General features: G+C 49.7%; 6 protein-coding genes across 6 annotated transcripts; 4 read left to right on the top strand and 2 right to left on the bottom strand.

The window, feature by feature from the left end:
• Positions 1-309: 309 nt before the first annotated feature.
• ASPBRDRAFT_47869 (coatomer subunit zeta) lies at positions 310-1,120 on the bottom strand. The gene is made up of 2 exons (XM_067625964.1): positions 696-1,120; positions 310-613 (listed from the first exon to the last, which is right to left on the bottom strand). The coding sequence occupies exons 1-2, from the start codon at positions 1,058-1,060 to the stop codon at positions 373-375; spliced, it is 606 nt and encodes a 201-aa protein (XP_067474570.1). The 5' UTR covers positions 1,061-1,120; the 3' UTR covers positions 310-372.
• A 729-nt stretch (positions 1,121-1,849) lies between these two features.
• Positions 1,850-3,865, bottom strand: ASPBRDRAFT_135693 (uncharacterized protein; the record flags this gene model as incomplete). Its single annotated transcript, XM_067618716.1, has 2 exons — positions 1,850-3,150; positions 3,220-3,865. The coding sequence occupies 2 exons, from the start codon at positions 3,863-3,865 to the stop codon at positions 1,850-1,852; spliced, it is 1,947 nt and encodes a 648-aa protein (XP_067474569.1).
• Positions 3,866-6,862: 2,997 nt separating this feature from the next.
• ASPBRDRAFT_186548 (60S ribosomal protein eL30) lies at positions 6,863-7,686 on the top strand (the record flags this gene model as incomplete). The annotated part of the gene is made up of 4 exons (XM_067620078.1): positions 6,863-7,171; positions 7,235-7,272; positions 7,345-7,461; positions 7,592-7,686. The coding sequence occupies exons 1-4, from the start codon at positions 7,099-7,101 to the stop codon at positions 7,682-7,684; spliced, it is 321 nt and encodes a 106-aa protein (XP_067474568.1). The 5' UTR covers positions 6,863-7,098.
• Positions 7,687-8,249: 563 nt separating this feature from the next.
• On the top strand, positions 8,250-9,558 carry ASPBRDRAFT_186543 (60S ribosomal protein uL16; the record flags this gene model as incomplete). Its single annotated transcript, XM_067620077.1, has 3 exons — positions 8,250-8,294; positions 8,511-8,686; positions 8,750-9,558. 3 exons carry the CDS (start codon positions 8,250-8,252, stop codon positions 9,198-9,200), a joined length of 672 nt encoding a protein of 223 aa, XP_067474567.1. The 3' UTR covers positions 9,201-9,558.
• A 1,585-nt stretch (positions 9,559-11,143) lies between these two features.
• On the top strand, positions 11,144-12,958 carry ASPBRDRAFT_34177 (uncharacterized protein; the record flags this gene model as incomplete). The annotated part of the gene is made up of 1 exon (XM_067623199.1): positions 11,144-12,958. The coding sequence occupies one exon, from the start codon at positions 11,144-11,146 to the stop codon at positions 12,956-12,958; it is 1,815 nt and encodes a 604-aa protein (XP_067474566.1).
• A 761-nt stretch (positions 12,959-13,719) lies between these two features.
• ASPBRDRAFT_338906 (alpha/beta fold hydrolase) lies at positions 13,720-15,107 on the top strand. The gene has a single exon (XM_067623169.1). It carries the CDS (start codon positions 14,048-14,050, stop codon positions 14,924-14,926), a length of 879 nt encoding a protein of 292 aa, XP_067474565.1. The 5' UTR covers positions 13,720-14,047; the 3' UTR covers positions 14,927-15,107.
• The last annotated feature ends 3,582 nt before the right edge of the window (positions 15,108-18,689 follow it).

The raw sequence follows: 18,689 nt of genomic DNA, 5'->3' as shown, positions 1-18,689 counted from the left end.
GTACTACTACCACTAGTAGTAGTACCTCTCGTGGCTATAAATTAGAGTTGTCGTCCGTTCGTTATATATATATAGTACGAGCCTCTAGGTGATCTCTCAACACCCCAGTAAAAATGCACAATGTTTTGCAACAGAACATCAAGGAGTATCTCTATAGGTACCTCAAGCCATTGCAACAAATAATGCAGGGGCAAATAATAGTAAGAATGTTATGAATAGACATGATTTCCACAATGAGCAAGCAATGCGCACAAATACCACGCCAGGACCAGCCAGATTAGATGACAAAAAAGACATAAAATGAAGAGAATAAAGATGAAAAAGCCACATCAGAATGCATCAAATAGAAGATTGCAGAGTCATCAACGTCAGTTACATCTGCCGCAACCCCTCCGCCAGACGCCGCTTTCCAAGCTCCCAGGCATTCAGCAGACCTTGTTCGGAGAGGTCGATGCTCTTCAAGTTGGGAGCATCAGGAGCAGGAGCGCGGCTGACGCGCGAGGCAATTAGTACAGGGTCGGTTTCCAGAATGATTCCATCGTCAATAATCTCATCGATGGCCAAGGCGACCAGGTCGTAGTTCTCGACGATTGTGCGCTTGTCGGTTGCGCCCCTGAGGAACAAAGTAAGTTAGCCCCAATTGATCTCTGATTCTCTCACTCTTTCTTCCCCAGGTGAGATAGATCCATGCATACTTGAATAGAATTCCCAGAGCATCTCTTAGCGACAGAACCACATTGTACAACAGCACTTCGTTCTCGTCGGCGCTTCCCACCACATAGAGCATCACATCACTCTCCATCTTGAAGACGACTATCCGGTTATCGTAGAGGATGACATCGCTGGTCTGCTTGTTGGTCTTTTCGAGGAGGCCTTGTTCGAATGCCTTCTGCTCTTTCACGGTAGGGTAGGGGTTCGCTCCGGGGTAATCGGTCGAGTTGGGGGCAGCACCGGCCGGGGGGTGAGGAGGGGAGTAGTACTTGGCGAAGATGCGAGAGCCATCGTCGGCCGACATCAAAAGAACGGCATTGACGGAGAAAAGCGAAAGAGAGCCGGGCATGGTGGGCAATGGTTCAGATGAATATCGGTTTGGTAACGTGGTGACAGCTCCGGGGGGGCTACAATGGGACTCCAACTATTTACCGTCAAGCTGGCCGCAATCCGGGCGCCGCTCGAACTTTGTTCCGGGGTGTATACAGGACATCAGCCACATCTTTTGATTTACCCTTCGACTTATTCTGTTGAGTGGAATACTGGGAGGTTTCTAGTTTTATATCTTTTACTTCGCTTTGATGAAACTCATACATTTAGGTACCATGTTGGTTATAGATTCATATTTACTTACTGGCTCTATAATACAAAGGTCTAGACAACATCATTAAACAACAAAAAAAACACAAGACAATTTCACTCGGGGATCGAGGTATAGACCATAGGTATGTTCATCATATAAGGAGGGGCATAAACAAGCAAAGCAGATTCGTCGCGTCCAAGAGTAGTCTGTGGAGGGGGTAAAAAAGAGTGTCCAAGCAGTACCCATGTCTGGCATCATCACAACGTTTCAATGTGGTCGTCTATCACATTTCCAAAATTTCAATCAAAGCAAATAAATGGACGCGAAAAAAGTGCCAGATGCTCGAAAGGGGCAACCTGGGCCATGATGGGCTCAACACCAGTATGATGATCAACACCGAAGAAGAATGGTAAGAGTTCAACCGTAGCGGTCAACAACCCGCCATCAGGGGCTTAGAAGATCATGCAGATTAACCGTGAATAACACAAAGCGCGGAATATGTCCCTATTTGCAGGCGGGTGGGTTTACCCCACATTTCCCACGAGACTGTCACGCTCAAGTTGAAGGAGGCTGGGTGGCCTCGCTAGGGTTGGGACGGTTGAACCAGGGGATCCAACTGCCCCGGTTGGCCTTCTTGCGCGCAGCTTCTTCTTCCTCGGCCAGTTTAGTCTCGCTAACTAGCCGCAAGGGACGCAGTTTGTTCTGGGTCATGACAGCCCCCGTGTAGTTGGTCATACCGGTGCTAGAGCGAGGAGAGCTGGAGGTTGCACCGGTGGATGCCGTATCACCAGCGGGGTCGCTCGTGACACTATCCGAGCTGCTCAAACGGCTGTGCTCAGGCTGACTGGAGAGTGAAGGCGCGCGACCACTGGCACTCATACTCGACATGATGCTCGCCCCAGAGAATGCACTTTGGCGGTTTCCAGGTCCCATGAGAGTAGGGCTGATCGGACCACCAGAGTTGCGTCCCCGATACATCTGACCCACGACGGAGGCTGCCCCAACGTCTGTTTGTTCCGACCTTGTCCGGCGGTGGCCGCGAATCGAACCAGCACGAAGGGGGATGCTAGGAGCCGTCTGCGGGTTCTCGTGGGCGGTCGGCACACTGGTGGGTGGAGGCATGTAGCTCGTGGGGCGTGACCGTGGCTGGGTCGAAGGCCTAGGAGGGTTGTTCGGGCCTGCAACGACCGACTTGGCGCGCTGGAGGAAAGTCTGCTGCGCATCATCCTTCTCAGGGGGAGTTGGCGGAAGCTCTTTGTTGCTGTGCGCAGGCATCGGCTTGGCCGGAGGGTCGTTCTCATTCTTGTCAAGGATGGTCTCGAAACCATCATGCTGCAGGAGACGGCTGATAATCCGCTCGATATAAAGGGTGAGGGCCTTGTTCTGGTCCTTCAGCGCCTTGATCTCCGTCTCCAGCTTGCGGGTGTTGTCTGTTTCGGCTCGAGCATCGACGGATTCTAGCTCGTCAGCCAACGAACCCAAGCCACTGCCAGGCTCCTTGACGTCCTCAGCAGTGTCCGGGTGAACTTCCCGCATGAAGTCACCCTTTGTGAAATCACCATTGAGGGTTCTCTCACTGAGGAGTAATTGATAGCTCTCATTATCCTCCATCAAGCGGGCATTCGCCATGCGAGCTTCCAGAAGCTCCTTCTCCAGCTCCCGCTGTCTGCCACCGCCCTTGTTCTCCATCTCGACAAGCTTGATCTGGGACTCAGCCAGCTCAAGCCGAAGAGACTCAATCAACTTATCCTTCTGCAAAAGCAGCTTCGAGTTATTGCGGGAAGGACTTCTCTCAATCTGGGAAGACGGCGCGAATTGACCATCGACATCCGGTGATGCCCGGTTGCGGAAACTGGCTATAAGGGGCGGGTTAGCAGGTTTCACACTAGAAGAGGACAAAGGAGAAGAAGAAATGATCTTCTTACATGAGCGAGACACACTTTTATCCGAATCAGCAGCATTTGCCCGCTCCTTCTGGGCGAGCGACTCCTTCAGACGCTGGATGGTAGCCTGCATCTCTTCTTCACGACTCGCCTGTTGTTCCTTCTCCTGCAGCATGGCATTCCGTTCCAGCTCGTGTGCCTGTTCGAGGTCGCGGATCTGGCGAACATGGTCACGGATCTCGCCATTCAGGGCCTCGATCTTGCTATCCCTCTCATGGCTCTGGTCCTCCAACTTGCCTTGCTCGCTCACCGCCTCATCGAGGCGCATCTGAAGGACACCCAACTGCTTGCGATATTGCTCAGAGGCGGTCTCCGCCTTTTGCAACTGCTCCTTGAGATCATCAATGAGCGCAGCAGTCTGGGCCCGAGCCTCTTCCTCGGACTGATTAGGTGTAACTTTCGGGGCACTGGATGTGCTCAGGTTGGAGCGACCGGGTTTCCGAGCCGCAGCCCGCGCAGAGACCGGAGTCGACGCACGGAGGGACGGGGAGCGAGTGACGCCATTTGTTGAAGCACTGGGAGACCGGGTGTGCGTTCGCGATGCAGTGCCGCTGGCTGTGTGACTTTCTGCAGTCGAGTTTCTGTTGGCATTGCCCGGGAGACTGGGCTTGCGAGGCGTCGCCGACATGATTACCGACAATGGGGTTCACACCAGAAACGTAGAATGATTCCAGAAGACGCAAAGCGGCCCAGAAAGGGGAAGGAGAAGACAGGCCTCTGGGGCTTTAAAACTGGTATGAAACGGCCGGGAAATTAAGTCGATAAATTTAAGGGACAGCGGCCGAGAAGTTGTAGCGGTCAAAACACAGTGGGCACACTAGGTGACCTACTATCTCGGTGGGGGATGGCTCAGAATGGCTGGCCACGGCTAGCCTCTTTCCAGAAAGGCAATCTTCGAATGGAAGCACCAAGCAAGGATATTTGGGGGAGGGAGTAGTAGTATTTAAGTAAATAAATGGGAGGGAATTGAGGAATGAAATCGCAAGTTAGGGATGAATCCGACAAAACATGCGAAAGAAAGAGAAAAGCTAGAAGGGGTGGGAGAAAAAGGAATAATAATGGGAACAGGTGGGCGCATTAATTGTTCGATTGGGTTGATGGGCACGATGTCCACGGGAGTGAGTATGTATGGGAACGGCCGTATTTGGCAGTCTAAGGCAGGTCTAAGGCCCCAACTTACCGTACGTTACCAGTTGGGCCCTTGTTGGCCTGGGGATCTCTCCGCTCCGGGGCAACTGATTAGGTCGCCGTGAGGTATTGATGATTACCAACGTTACATAACCCATCTCCCCTATTTCATCACCGTATCAATGACTAACATCGTAGTATGAGTGCTCTGTATAACTCAGTCACTCACTTCGATTAAATTATTCATCTCTCCCCCATCAAATCCATTGCCATCTGTCATCACTGCTCACCTGGAAAGTGGCAATGTCAACTCTAACTGCGGCGACAAGGCAACACCAATACCAAACAAACCAACTGGGGCCCCTCACCTGGACGACAACACGGAGCCAACACATGGCAACGTTAAAGATAGTAACTAGCAATTTCTCACCACCCTCCCTTGGGGGTTCCTTGCGCCGTACAGGGTCCAGCCATCTGTCAGTCTAAGCTGAGTCGTTCATCGTAATCCATCGTCGCATCCATCCCTACCATCCAATCACGAATTTCCGCCTTTAGGGAAGGGGGGCCGGACAAAACTTACTGTACATCCTGCGCCACGTCCGTAGTGACGGTTCCGGCCATGCATCGAGATCAGCAGGGCTGTCTCCGGATCACTTATGTAAGGCTCTTCACTCTGCATGTATCAAGTACAGTTACCTAGACTACAAGATGCAGCAGTTGAGGTTTGTTTCATGGTGAATTTTAAGGGTGTAATTGTGCTGCTCTTGTACTCCCGTCGATTTGGACTAGCCATAGTAGGGGGCGTAGTATAAGGTTTCCCTAACAGGATACCCAGTAGATACGTATCTCACAGACAAGTCTTGTGACAGCAGTAGTTAAAGTAAAATTAAGGTAATTGTCGACTTTGGAATGCACACCGATCACTATTGCTTGTCAATTTTTCTTTAAGGAGTCGGCTCTGTGACGTGACAGGCCTTGTATGCTTCTGTTAGCCACTACTATATATCGAGGGTAGTAATCCAACTGTAGTATTCAGTCTACGCCCCCGTTCCCCCCCTGAAAATCCCATTCTATTTACTTTACAACGACGCCTATTGCCTGACCAACCGTGCTGTAAAGCAATAGACCTATATTCTGGAGATTAATATTGACGTTCCTAAAGCGCAAGTGGCTACATGCCACGTTAATATGGATTCTCACACGTAGTAGCACGGCTGGACCCCTGTGTCTGGCTCCACAGCATTCATTTAATGGGCAATACAAACGAGACAACCATCTGGATATGAAGAAACTAGAGATATGTAGCTTCAACTGACAATATAATATGAAATGACGTGTGGGAGCTATATATTTGCTTGACAAATAACTTCATAAACAGCGTGCTCATGCTCAACACTAGGACCTGCGCTGTATCTTGATAGGCGATCATAAGTAACCAAATCATCAGGGACACTACATGTCTAGGACGCTAGTAGTCCAAGGACTTGAGATAGCATCACTTACAACTCAAGGACGGATAAGCACAACCAGCTCCTCCCAATGGTACCTTCTCCCCGGTTCCAATCAACCATTAAAACACCTACGCACGTATATAGATTGCGGAGAAATTCTCATCTACTGCAGTTATTCAAAGTATACTACCGATAATTCGGTATTTCGGTACATAATAGCGACTGGTCAAATAAACAGGCTAGGTATCCATCATGTTCTGCATAGACTGCGAATATTGGTTTCTATGAACAACAGACATATGATCTTACGTCCCAGCACGTGGGAATGGTCTCCTTACTGACAGTCGGGGCTGCAGTCCTGGCAACGGATTCAGATCAATCTCAAAGATGGCATAGTCAGGGGTTGATAATCTATAAAAGTGAAAGGCCCTACAGTATGCTAGAGAGAGAGAGAAAATGAGGGTTATTGCAAACGATTGGTGTTAATGGAGGAAAATAGAGAAGTTATCCGGGTCCATGAGATACCCATCTCAAATATACTTCAATTTCAGACGTGAGACAACAGTTAGATTATAAGTATCTGGGCATTTTCAGACATATAGTACCTCTTCCGGCGACCTCTAGTGTCGACATGATTCATCAGGAGGCAAACTCTAGACAGTAGATCGGCTTCTTCCTACTGCGAGAACAGTATACTTTCAATTGCTATTTATCATTTGCGAAAGACTGGAAATAAAGTCTTGAGCGTCAACTCTAAAAGAAGGATTCCAAAAGGCGAAAAGACGATTTAGATCGATAATGTGCTACATGCTGCCTCTTTCACGTGCACAGAGAGGGAAGAACCGGGGCATCTATCCAAGGCGGGCAGCCCGGCAACGACCCTCACCGCCCATTGCTGTACTGCCTCAGTGTCAATCACGTGAGACTCCCACATTGGAAGCGGAAAGATGAGTCAGCCGCCGCGGAACGGAGGAATTGCCGTCCGACATTTGTCAAACCCACAAAAAAAGAGTGTGTGATAGGTTTTCTTTTACCATCCCAATCTCAAAAGACGAGGCCGGAGCGCACTTCTCTCAACAACCACATTAAACCTTTAGGTATGTGGTATTCTCTCGCAAGCCACGGCTGATTGCCCGCTTTTCTTGACCATGTGGAAAAATTTTATTCTTTTCTCTCTTGGCCAGAAGAGCGGTAGCTTTCAGCAGCGGGCTTTGTAATAGCGGAGTGAACAAATGCTGATTGAAATTGATCATGCAGAAGTTTAGTTAACTTCAGCGTAACGATGGCCCCCAAGAGCAAGAAGACCGGTGACACCATCAACTCGCGCCTGGCGCTTGTGATGAAGTCCGGAAAGGGTATGTTTGATCAGAATTTGCGAGGTTGGACAACTTGAACAGTCTCTAATTGTGCCCATCTAGTCACCCTTGGCTACAAGTCCACCATCAAGACCCTCCGCGTGAGTACACCAGACATTACAGGCTACAGCCGTGCGGAATGTCCCTGAACAGTCGACTAATAATGTCAACAGTCCGGCAAGGCCAAGCTGGTCATCATCGCCGCCAACACTCCTCCTCTCCGCAAGAGTGAGCTCGAGTACTACGCCATGCTCGCCAAGGCCCCCGTCCACCACTTCTCCGGCAACAACGTGAGTGACTACTACGATTCATCTGCTTGGGATCTCTATGGAGCGGGGACTAGATCTAGCTCTGGAAGACTCCTCTCCATAGAGGTCGTCATGTATAAGTTGGAGTCAAAGCTAACATCACGGTGAATAGATCGAGCTCGGTACCGCCTGCGGTAAGCTCTTCCGCACCTCCACCATGGCCATCCTCGATGCCGGTGACTCCGACATCCTGTCCAGCCAGTAGGTGTAAAGCCTGGTCAATGAATTCATGTTATGTCTGAACGGCGGTATGCCATGATGTACAACGTCACGGCACGATTTAGATAATGACAGAATGAACTTTACATCTATATTGGGTCTCGTTTTTAAACGCTGTAGGATAAGATTGTAGGAGTGATCCGGAAGATAGCACGGTCGCATCACTAAAGGACTGGAAGGAAGAGCCGCAACTCAACACCACTTTACGGATCACATGATAAAATCCAGGCCTTTAGATAATTAAGAAGCAGCGGAAAGTCCTTGCATTCTATAGTAGACCTGTTCATTCTCAGCTGAGAACGCTGATATATCAGCCTGAACAAGGATGAGCTGCCGTAGTCTGACAAATGCGTCATAGCGGCTACGGGCTGTGATTGGCGGAGAGGGTAGGGTTTAGGGCTATGCCACTCGGTAGCGGGCGCTTGCTTGGAAATCAACGTCGAAAGTGCCTGCGCCCATAATCCCCTTCCCTTTCGCCTCCCGACACCACCTTTTTTTCGACAACCTCACCGTTCGCAGGAAGTGCAGCCGCCCCATTTCCAGCAGTCAAGATGGCCCGTCGTCCCGCGAGATGTTACCGCTACTGCAAGAACAAGGTGCGTTCGACCGTTTGATGGATTTTTGTGCGTTTTGTGGATTTTGGTCGGGATTTCTCTTGTGGGGGAAGCAATTTGTCAACCAATACCGACGACGACACGCGCTACGGAAGAGATGCTCAAGATGGATGGATGTCATGTCTTGCTCGACGATGGAAAAAAGTTATATCAGACAAAGGATGGGAGATGAATACTGACATGATCTTCGAATGACAGCCCTACCCTAAGTCCCGGTTCAACCGTGGTGTTCCCGACCCCAAGATCCGTATCTTCGATCTGGGACGTAAGAAGGCCAACGTCGATGACTTCCCTCTTTGCGTTCACCTCGTCTCCAACGAGTACGAGCAGCTGTCCTCCGAGGCCCTCGAAGCCGCCCGTATCTGTGCCAACAAGTATGCCGACCCGCCGATTTCACTTCGCCCCGAGACCATCATCCACTAACCCAATATATTCAGGTACCTTGTGAAGATCGCCGGTAAGGAAGGTTTCCACCTCCGTGTCCGTGTGCACCCCTTCCACGTCATCCGTATCAACAAGATGTTGTCTTGCGCCGGTGCCGATCGTCTCCAGACCGGTATGCGTGGTGCCTTCGGTAAGCCCCAGGGTACCGTTGCCCGTGTGAACATTGGCCAGATCATCCTGTCCGTCCGCACCCGTGACGCCAACCGTGCTGCTGCCATCGAGGCTCTCCGCCGTTCCATGTACAAGTTCCCCGGTCGCCAAAAGATCATCGTCTCCAAGAACTGGGGTTTCACCCCCGTCCGCCGCGAGGACTACGTCCAGCTCCGCCAGGAGGGCAAGCTCAAGCAGGACGGTGCCTACGTCCAGTTCCTGCGTGGCCACGGTCTCATTGAGGAGAACATGAAGCGTTTCCCCGACGCCTACGAGAACCTTTCTCAGGCTTAGATGGATGTTTAGCGCTTTAGGACAAGGAAAAAAAAAGAGACGTATTGAACTATTCCCACTTTTTCATGTCCTGTTTGTTATCCTTGATGTCATTTAGTCACCGTATGGGGCGGAGTTTATTTAACGCGGATTTCCTCGGCTTGCATGGATGCAGACAGTAGTATGATAGCGTAGGACGTCTTGGTACATTCGTAGTTCCTATCGACTTCCCACTTTGGGAGTTAAGTAAATGAAATCCTAACTTTGCTTCTGGAATTCATTGCCCGGAGAGTTTAATGTCACGTCTGTTCAATGATCTCCGACTTGATGTATTTCAAATATGCCAAGGAGTACTCCGTACTTATCACTTGATGAGAACGCCCATCTACTACTAGTAGTCAGTCCCTGTAAGATGCTGATCTATTATATGTCAAGCTGATGAGCACAGAATATTAAGATCACTAGCGTACGATCTCATTTGACACGGTCTCTACTCCGTAGTTTCAAAGGACTTAGCTGTAGACCATCGCATAGCTCCGGTAGTCCTGCCGAGAGTTGCACAACTTCCACTATACGGCCTACTGCATCTCACAACCTTGACCATCTCTGCAAGTATCTCAGTATTATAAACCATCTACGACTTCACTAACAACTTTATCACTCATGAGATAGATAGACTAATAGTACGGAGCAACTACTGAAAATGCAAGAATACACAGACAGGCAGGGAAGACTAGTAGTATACAGTAGAAACGCCACAGCTGAAAGAGCGGGCAGCAATGGAGGACTGGAGGGAACCCCTGACGGACCCAGCCTCGCCTCGCCTTGGGCCCATGCAGGCAACACGGAAGATGACATGTCATTGAGATCAGAGCCAGTGGAGCTGAATGGGGTGATCAACAACTGGCTGATCCAACGATGGCTTGACTTTATTGTGGAGAGATAAGTCAAATCAGGAGAGATGCACACCGCGAGGTACGAAGCACCTCATCGTGTTGGTGGGTTGAGTTGGCAGCAGTAGGAATAATCCTTGAGAACCTACGGAGTAGTACTCCGTACCTACTGTGTGTACGGAGAAGCGAGTGGTGATATCGAGACTCGACAGATCCCACAGGCGGGCGTCGATCAGCCGATCGTCGCGATGCAGTTGATCGCATTCGATAGTCAGCGTCACCTTCTCCTTTTCCCCTCAGTTCTGTCTTGTCTCTAGTTACTGTATGTCCTGGAGGAGATAGTCTAGTTGTTGGCTGGGGACGCTATTGACCAGATTACAATGAAAGGCTTTTATTATTCTATTGTAAGCAGACAAAGAGAAAGCTAGAATTAGAAGTGGATAAGATTATCCTCTCTTGATGGAGTTAAACCTTTTCCCTCGTTTTGTTTCAGAGAAGGTCTGCAACTTATCCACCCACCGACCAAGGTCTGGTGACTGGCATCATCCGGGTTCATTTCGTCCGGTTGACTTGTTCTTCCTGTCTAACTTCCCATCGCTTCCTCGAAAACACCGTACTCTGTAGCTCTTCATTCCCCTTTAAGAGGCAGCCCCTCCTGAAAACCATGGAGCAATTCTTGCTGGCGTGAACCTTCGCCTTATCTCCTCCCTCCCACGTCATCTCCGACTCATCAGCGAGCGGAGGCCCTCGCGTCAGCATCAACCGCTATCGGACCTTTCTGGACATCTTTACTTTTTTTTTTTTCCCTTTTCTTCTTTTCTTTCCCTGCAGGCTGCCTGACTGTCCAACTTTTGCGGCATTTGGGCTTGCTCGTGGCTCTATATATCCTCTTTGCATCCCTTGCCTCATCTTCATCTGTTCCCATCTCCTCCTCCCTCCGAACACGGTCACGCGGGGAAGATCCACCGCGCGATCGATAAACTGGTCTTATCATCTCGCTATCGGCCTGTCCCCTCCCCTCTACCAACTCCAGCCACACGTTGAATCTCGCCGCTATTGCCCATCGATCCCATGGCGCTTCGTCTGCCTCCCCAAGTCCCCCGTCGACGCCCTTCCTATTCCAACTCCCTCCCATCTCCCGCCCCCGATATCACCTCGCCTCTCTCACTACTTCCGGAGAACGAAGCTACAGAATGGGTGCTCTTCTCGCCGACCCAACAACCTTCCACCATTGCCCGTACCCATACCACCTCCACTGATCGCACCCCACGCACACAAGGCGTGTCACGTTTGAGTGATTTTGGCTCGTTCGGCACTGCAACTCGATCTGCGATCGGCCCAGAAAGCGAGGGCGTCGATGACGCTCTCGACGAGCCGTTGGACGATGATGGAACGGAACTAGATAGCCTAGACGATGGGCTTCACGCCTTTCGGGCCCCGTCTTTGGTCCAAGAAGATCAAGGGGCTCCTGCAGTTCTCCCAGCTCATGATGGACTGGGCAGTTTTCAGGCGTCTAGCCAGGCTGTGCAGAACCAGTTGTGGCAGCACGAACAGTACAATCCCAATCGGAGGCCCGATCTACAGCCACGGCGTCGGTCAAGCGTCCAGCGTCAGTTGGATATGGTCGCAAACGAGGAAGAGGCGGATTTGGAGAGAGAACGGTGGCAACGCATTGAGAAATGGAGAATGGAACAGAGTCGGGTGCTTTTGCTGGAGATCGAGAAGGCAACGCGCAGACGGCGTGATAGTCGCGCCAGTGGCATAACCGACCCCGTTGCATCTTACCCGACGGTTTCGGATGTTCCAGATGCGGTTCTTGAGACCCCCAAGGAGTCCGAGCAGGCTTCGACGGCAAAGCAGGAAGAAGACGGGGACGAGTCTCTGTTGCAGCGAATCACCCGCAAGGTCATCCGTGACCTCATCGGGATCGACGATTCGCTGCTATCTGTAATCTTCGGGGAATCACTGCCATCCACTGAAGACGACGAGCAGATTTCAGCGAGGGAATATGCATCGAATATCGAGGCACTTAACCAGGAGCTGGACTCCGTGCCGGCAGACCACCCTATGTGGCAGAGTAAACTGCTGCACCGCATCGCACACGAGCTGGGGATTCTCGTCAACCAGCTGTGCGAACATCCTGGTGCGTTTACGACCTATCTGAACATGTCCAATGAGATCCCGAATCAGTATGCTGGCATACCTCTCGATCGCGTGCCCGAAGAGGGCGACACGCCTTCTGCTTCGGTGGGCCCTACCAATCTGGAGTCGACCATGAACGCAGAATCCGTCCTCTCTCCACACTTTACGCCTACACTTGGGGATCCCAGTAGCCGGGAACATGCGGCGCAATGGGGCATTGAGGATGACGATTTCGGGAATCGTTCAGCCAGCAACCCCGCGGCTGATCCGCTGGCTGAATCGGCACGCGCCCAGCAGGAGAAGGAGTACTGGGAGCGAGAGCTGGATATTCGAATGGTCTTCCAGTACCTGCGGAACCGATTTACCCACCGGGGCAGCAACAACGATCCTTATCACAGCGTCCCCCGCAGAGCCCCGCCAGATGCATCTCGCCGCGCCGCAATCATCCGGCAGCACCATCCGCTCGTTGCCCGAGCGCATTCGCGCTCACAAGCGCAGATACGCCGGCAATCGCAGTACTCGCATCACTCCGGACCAACCGGGGTGTCATCTCCCATCATGCGTCCGCATTACCGTCGCCCCAGCTCCAGTTGTGCCAGCCAGAGTGCGAAGCTGTCTGCCATTTCCAGCCGTCGGACGCTCACCGGTTCCAGTCGCAATTACTGGGACATAGGGGGCAGTGTGGACAGCGGGAGCGCTGTGGCACCCGTTGCAGCTGGTCTGGGGGGCTGGGGTGAGGTGTGAGATGAGAGCTGGTTCCTTTCATTCTGTTTATAGACCCCCTCTCCTTTTGGATATATCTTGCACATTGGCTCTCTATATTTATTTTGAATAATGACTCGACCATATTGGTCCGGTGTTGTGGTGTTTCTAACTCTGGAGCTTACATACATCGTACTTTGAAGCATCATGGACAATTTCCTATTCTTCGTTTTCTTCCTATTTATTCTCTTTTCTTTCCCTTGGGCTATATGCGGCTGTACTATGCATTTGCCACATGATCTATGGCGATTCTGGAACATCACATATATATTGCACCCACTGTGGCACTTGTCCGGCTAGAAGAATCTTTTTTCCCCTTGGGCGGCAATTTTGGGGCGCAAGGGCAATGGGATGCATTTTGGCGCGTGGAAAAAGGTGCATAACGACGGCGTCAGTGGTAGAGGAGCAGATCTGAGCTATCCTTCGGAGTGCATCGGATAGGATCGGAGGGATCCGAGGAGCACGACATTTTCTGGCAATAATAGACAAGGGACATGGATGTACATAGTGTGGATATGTGAGAGATTACTCGGACTGACTACAGTCCATCCCATCACTAGCTTCGTTGGGATAAATTTCAGCTGCATAGTGGCCGGTCATTTGAAAAAAATCACCGGTACTAGTATCTATCTAGTGACTATCTGTTAGTTCTGAATCTGCCGGGCGTCCCTTGCCACGGGCCATTTGCACGCTCCCCACTTGCCGCCAGGCGAACTGAATGAAGCTATTTAGTTCCCACTTGTCATATCAATTACAATTTGCCTCAGGTGTACGGAGTACGGTATGGCTCTTTGCTTCTCTGGGAATGACAGGCTGTGACTCAGAACCGAAGTTACAGTTAGTCGATGCCGCTAATCGGGTGCTGAAAGATCCACCCATCATCTTTGGGCGCTTTAGCACCATGCGACCTGTTCGGCTGGGCTCTACTCGAGGCACAGGGGTGTGTCGTCCCAAGGTTCGTCTGGAAGTACATATATAGGGCTATCTCACTGCCCCTTTCCGTTCTTTTGAGTCCTTGCGCAAACCTAAATTTCTTTGGATCTTAAATACTACTTGCACATATCGTTTATCATGATCCTCGACAGTCCACCTCCGTCCTTCTCGACCCTGTCTCTGACAGTCAATGACCATCCCCTCAAGCTCTCCACCCTCTACCGTCCCGGCCCGAAACCCGCCATCCTCTTCCTCCACGGCTTTGGCTCTTGCAAAGAAGATCTCCATGATCTGGTCTACCTTCCTTCGTTACGAGACCACACCCTGATCGCCTACGATGCTCCGGGCTGCGGTGCCTCTACATACGAAGGTCCCAGCAGTGACCTGACCATCTCTTTCCTCGTGGCCACGGCCCAAGCCGTGCTCAAGCAATTCCACATCACCAGCTTCTACCTGATCGGGCACTCCACGGGTGCCCTAACAGGTCTCATGCTTGCCGCCTCTCTACTCCCGACGCAATTCCAATTGCTCGCCTTCATCAACATCGAGGGCACCCTCTCTCCAGAGAACTGCTTCTTCAGCCGCTCTCTCTACACCGACCTCGTCAAGTCCTCTCCCTCCTCTACCCCCGAAGACGACCTTCAGAAACTCGTCGCCCACGTCCACTCCACCCCGGGCTACTCACACACCCTCTACGCTTCCTTACTGCGCTCCCGCGTGCGCCCCGAAGCGGTCCGCCCCCTCATCACATCCGCCGTCGAGCTCTCGTGGAAGAACCTCCTAGGTCGCTTCCTCCGATTATCCTGCCCGCTCATGTACATGTTCGGGGACCAGAACCGCGACGTGTCATTTCTCGGCCAGTTAGAGAGGAACGGAGTCGAGTTGGCGCAGATCCCCATGAGCGGGCACTTCCCGATGTATTCCAACCCGGCGAAGATGTTACGGCGCATCGAGGGATTTTTCCGGGACTGTAGTTTTGCTGGGAGCATTAGTAGTGGCAGCGGTACGAGTTTCTAGCAGTGCAGCAGATTTCTTTCTTTGATTTGTTTTTTACGCAAAGTCCGACTTTAAGATAGATACCTCGTTATGACGTCTCATGATTACTACTTACATACATACCTTTTAGACAAGCAATGTGATATTCTGGCATTTTGATTGGTCAATTGGTCTACTATTTAGTGGAATACGCAGATACGCATATTTTGTAGCTTAGCTTAATTGAGCCTAGCTCCCTTTCATTATTTTCTTTCTTTCTTAGGTATCTACCCTCTCCTCCACCGTAATGAACGAAGAAGTATTGAGGGTTCAATGCCGAGCTGAAGGCTTAGCATGCCACGCTGCATCTTTCGCTTTTCATTTCACCGAAGAATACCCCCTCTACTCAGCTGAACTCGTGCTACAGCAGCTGCAGCAGCTGCAGTAGTAGCTACCTTGTGGCTAGTAGTAGACAAAAATATGCAAGATAAGTAAGATTTCCTTTCTCAATTAATTCTCCGGTGTACGAATCCTATCTAGTAGCAATCTATCACCACCCAACAACTAACTAACGAACATACAGAATGGAATGCTATCACATGCTCGAGTAACAATAACTGAGCAAAACATTAAGCCCACAATCCGGTCTAGACTACGTACTCCGGAGATGCTTCTCCCTCTTTCTTTCCCCCCAACCACCTGGACCAACAAGGTACTAAGAGACACACGTCAACACCGAACACAGCCTGTGGGGTGTGGACCTTTCCACTCATCACTCCAGTGTGTTGTAGGGACTACTACGGAGTAGTCTACCACCCTCTCCGAAACAAGCAACCAGGCACGTGCTCCCCTGGAGGGAACTCGATGGGTGCAGTTTCCGCGGGCCCCGCTGGTATTGCTTAGTCTGCTTCTTTTGTTTCTTGTGGTAGTAGTCTACTACGTAGTTAGGCTTAGTGTGATTTGATTGATTTTAGTAGCAGCGTATACTACGGTACATAGTTACAGACGGAGTAATATTGTATGTATGTGTGTATCTATATGTGTATTGCAAAATTCACGCATGTATGCTGTGTAAGAACGTCGGCGGTAATGTTAGCCGAAGTTTTAGCGTTGGTTGACAGGGTGGGGAATGAATGTGGTTTTTGACTTTAGGCTATTTCTTTGATTGCGGATGTGGTGCGCGTGGGTGATCCTGGGGATAAGATTGGCTGGGGGAGCTCGGACCAGATTTATTTTATGTTTTATTTTTACTTGCTGTACTCCGTAGACTACTGTTTCGTATTATGGACTGTGGGATTTTCTATTGCTTTCTATTCATCTTATTCATGTTTATTTCTTTGTCTTTCTGTTCTTCCTGGGGTGTATATGTATTTATTCCCAGTTCGAATAATTATGGAACATCATGAACATAGCCGACTAGTAAATACTAGAAAAGAAAACCGACACCACATTAGGTAGAACAGTACCTACGGAGTAGACTGCATCGAACTACTACTACGTAGTAGCTCCGGCCGAATCTCCCCGATGCCACTAACGCACCAGAATGTAGACATATCCCGTCGTAAAATAACACACACGTTCCCACACTATATTAGTTTACGGAGTACTAGTTCCATCTGCTCCCACACAAGGCTGCAGCACGTTCCCTCATCTCCTAGGAGTATTGGTCTAGCTAGGGATGGGAAGTCCTCACGCGACTTTATCTGACTCTGTCCCGGTTTAAATTTAATGCAGGATGCTCGAAGTAGATATCTATCTACCTAATTCCGTATCTCCACTACGTAAATTGACAACGGAACCACTTAAGTAAAACAACGGGGTGGAATACCAATTCACCTACCTAAATGGGTAATATCTCACGCGACGATGCCGACAACGAAGTACAATGCCTTCTTCATACCCCCATCTCATCTTTAATTTGAATTATAATTTGATTAGTTCCCTAGTCCTACCTAATCTGTTTACTAAATCCACCTCGGGACAAAGTAAGACAAAGCTATGACATGAATCTAAACTAAACCTAAAATCGGAAAAAATACGGATACGTTTTCCTGCCTACTACTCTCTAGATAGTTCACTCTGTTTTGCTTATCAATATTCACTCACTCACTCACTATCTATATATTGGAACTCTGGAAGTTTGGAACCGTTCTAACTCCACTTGTCTCTTTCTTCCTTTCTTACTTTGTCTTTCCCCGGTGCTTGTGTATGAGCCGAGGTGAATAGTTCTGACCCACTCTATTAATTTAGGTGGGAGACAAGATATATAGACACGGTAGTTTCATCTGCCGATGGTATAACCAACACTGTTCCCCTTGATTATTACTTAACTTTGGATGCAGAGTATTTGGATGAAGAGGATATGATCGAAGTAAGGGTGTAGAATATGATAATCATAACATAATAAAAAGATCTCATTGTTATTATTACTCTTAGTCTATATTATCTATCATTTTAAAGTTGGGCATACTCCGGAATTACCACCCCACCCCCGGAAGAAGATCGGCGCCGATAAGGCTCCTTGCCGCTGAGAAATTGAAGGCTGTATCTAGTAGGTACCCTTAACCCGTTGAAATGTGGAGGGGAGGGACGGGAAAAAGAAAGGGACGCACGGGGCGGGATGAAAAATGATTTAGCGTAGGCTAAACTACTATCGGTCTATGTCTATTGTACATTCGCAATCCTGAGCGGTGATGGCGATGATTATCGCCTATAAACACAGACTATATTAGTAGGAGACACGGTTACTAGGGTATGTATGGACCGGAATATCACGGTTAGATGCGCATCGAGGTGGTCCGTCTCTTTTTTGGTGGAGCTGATGCTTGGGTATCACCTTGGTAGTATAGGCAGTTATAGAAAAGTAGCTGCATGAATTATGGAATAGTATTACTCCTATCTTTGGGTGTCCTCCCATATCTATATGTTCCGGCTCGAGGATTTCTGTAGTTTTATTTTACCACCAGGAGACGGCAGTATTAGCTTATAGTGTTGGTTGGTATCGAGGCATAGATACTATACTAGAAACAGAATAAGAGCTTCAGTTGATTCTTGGCGGAATTCTACTGTTGAAGGTTTGGGAGGCATTGCATTGAACTGAATGTACATACAACAACAGAGAGCACTTTGGGCTCTCGAATATCGTTGTACTAATAGCCTTTTAGTATTTCAATATACGTATCATGATCCGTCAAGCTAAATCGGCGTCACTGTGCTACCATCACACATCTCCAGCACCCAATTTCCTGGCATAAGACATAGGAAACCAATCTGGCGGCGTCCAATCCTTGTTGCTATTTAGATAGTTTAGCATTACATCTGTTGCCACAACCGCACTAGCAAAGCACCCGACCCATGCCTTCCCCATTATGACCTACAGAAACGTATTCACCCGGACTTCCCAAGCACAGGTGGAGTCGTTCTTGATGGCATTGAAGGACTTTGTGGCGGACTATGGGAAGCAGTTCCGCCTATCTTGATATAACTAGTTCTATCTCGCTTGGTCAACAAGTGCCAAAGATCTGCACTTCTTAAGAATAGAAAAAAAAGGCCAGACGGATTTGAACATGTTTTTCCTAGTGAACTTTGATCACACGCTGCCTTGCAATATGTGGGTAAGATAAGCCACCCCCAGGATCTAAGATACCTCGGTCATTACAACTGGGAGCTCAGAATTACTTAGCGACTGTCATGACGATAACGCCTCCTGCAGGCAGTTGCAGAAGGCTCTCGGTATATCTCGCGTAGACAATCCTTATGCCATACTCCGCAGACACTTTACATTCACCCTCTGGATCAACGAACA

Source organism: Aspergillus brasiliensis (genome assembly GCF_001889945.1).
Source record: "Aspergillus brasiliensis CBS 101740 unplaced genomic scaffold ASPBRscaffold_16, whole genome shotgun sequence".
NCBI lineage: Eukaryota > Fungi > Ascomycota > Eurotiomycetes > Eurotiales > Aspergillaceae > Aspergillus > Aspergillus brasiliensis.
This window is presented reverse-complemented; position numbering and strand designations above follow the sequence as displayed.

Coding starts and splice junctions, on each gene's coding strand:
- ASPBRDRAFT_47869 (XM_067625964.1), bottom strand. CDS start 1,060: ATGCCCGGCTCTCTTTCGCTTTTCTCCGTCAATGCCGTTCTTTTGATG. Junction 614..695: donor GCTCTGGGAATTCTATTCAA/GTATGCATGGAT, acceptor TTTGTTCCTCAG/GGGCGCAACCGACAAGCGCA.
- ASPBRDRAFT_338906 (XM_067623169.1), top strand. CDS start 14,048: ATGATCCTCGACAGTCCACCTCCGTCCTTCTCGACCCTGTCTCTGACA.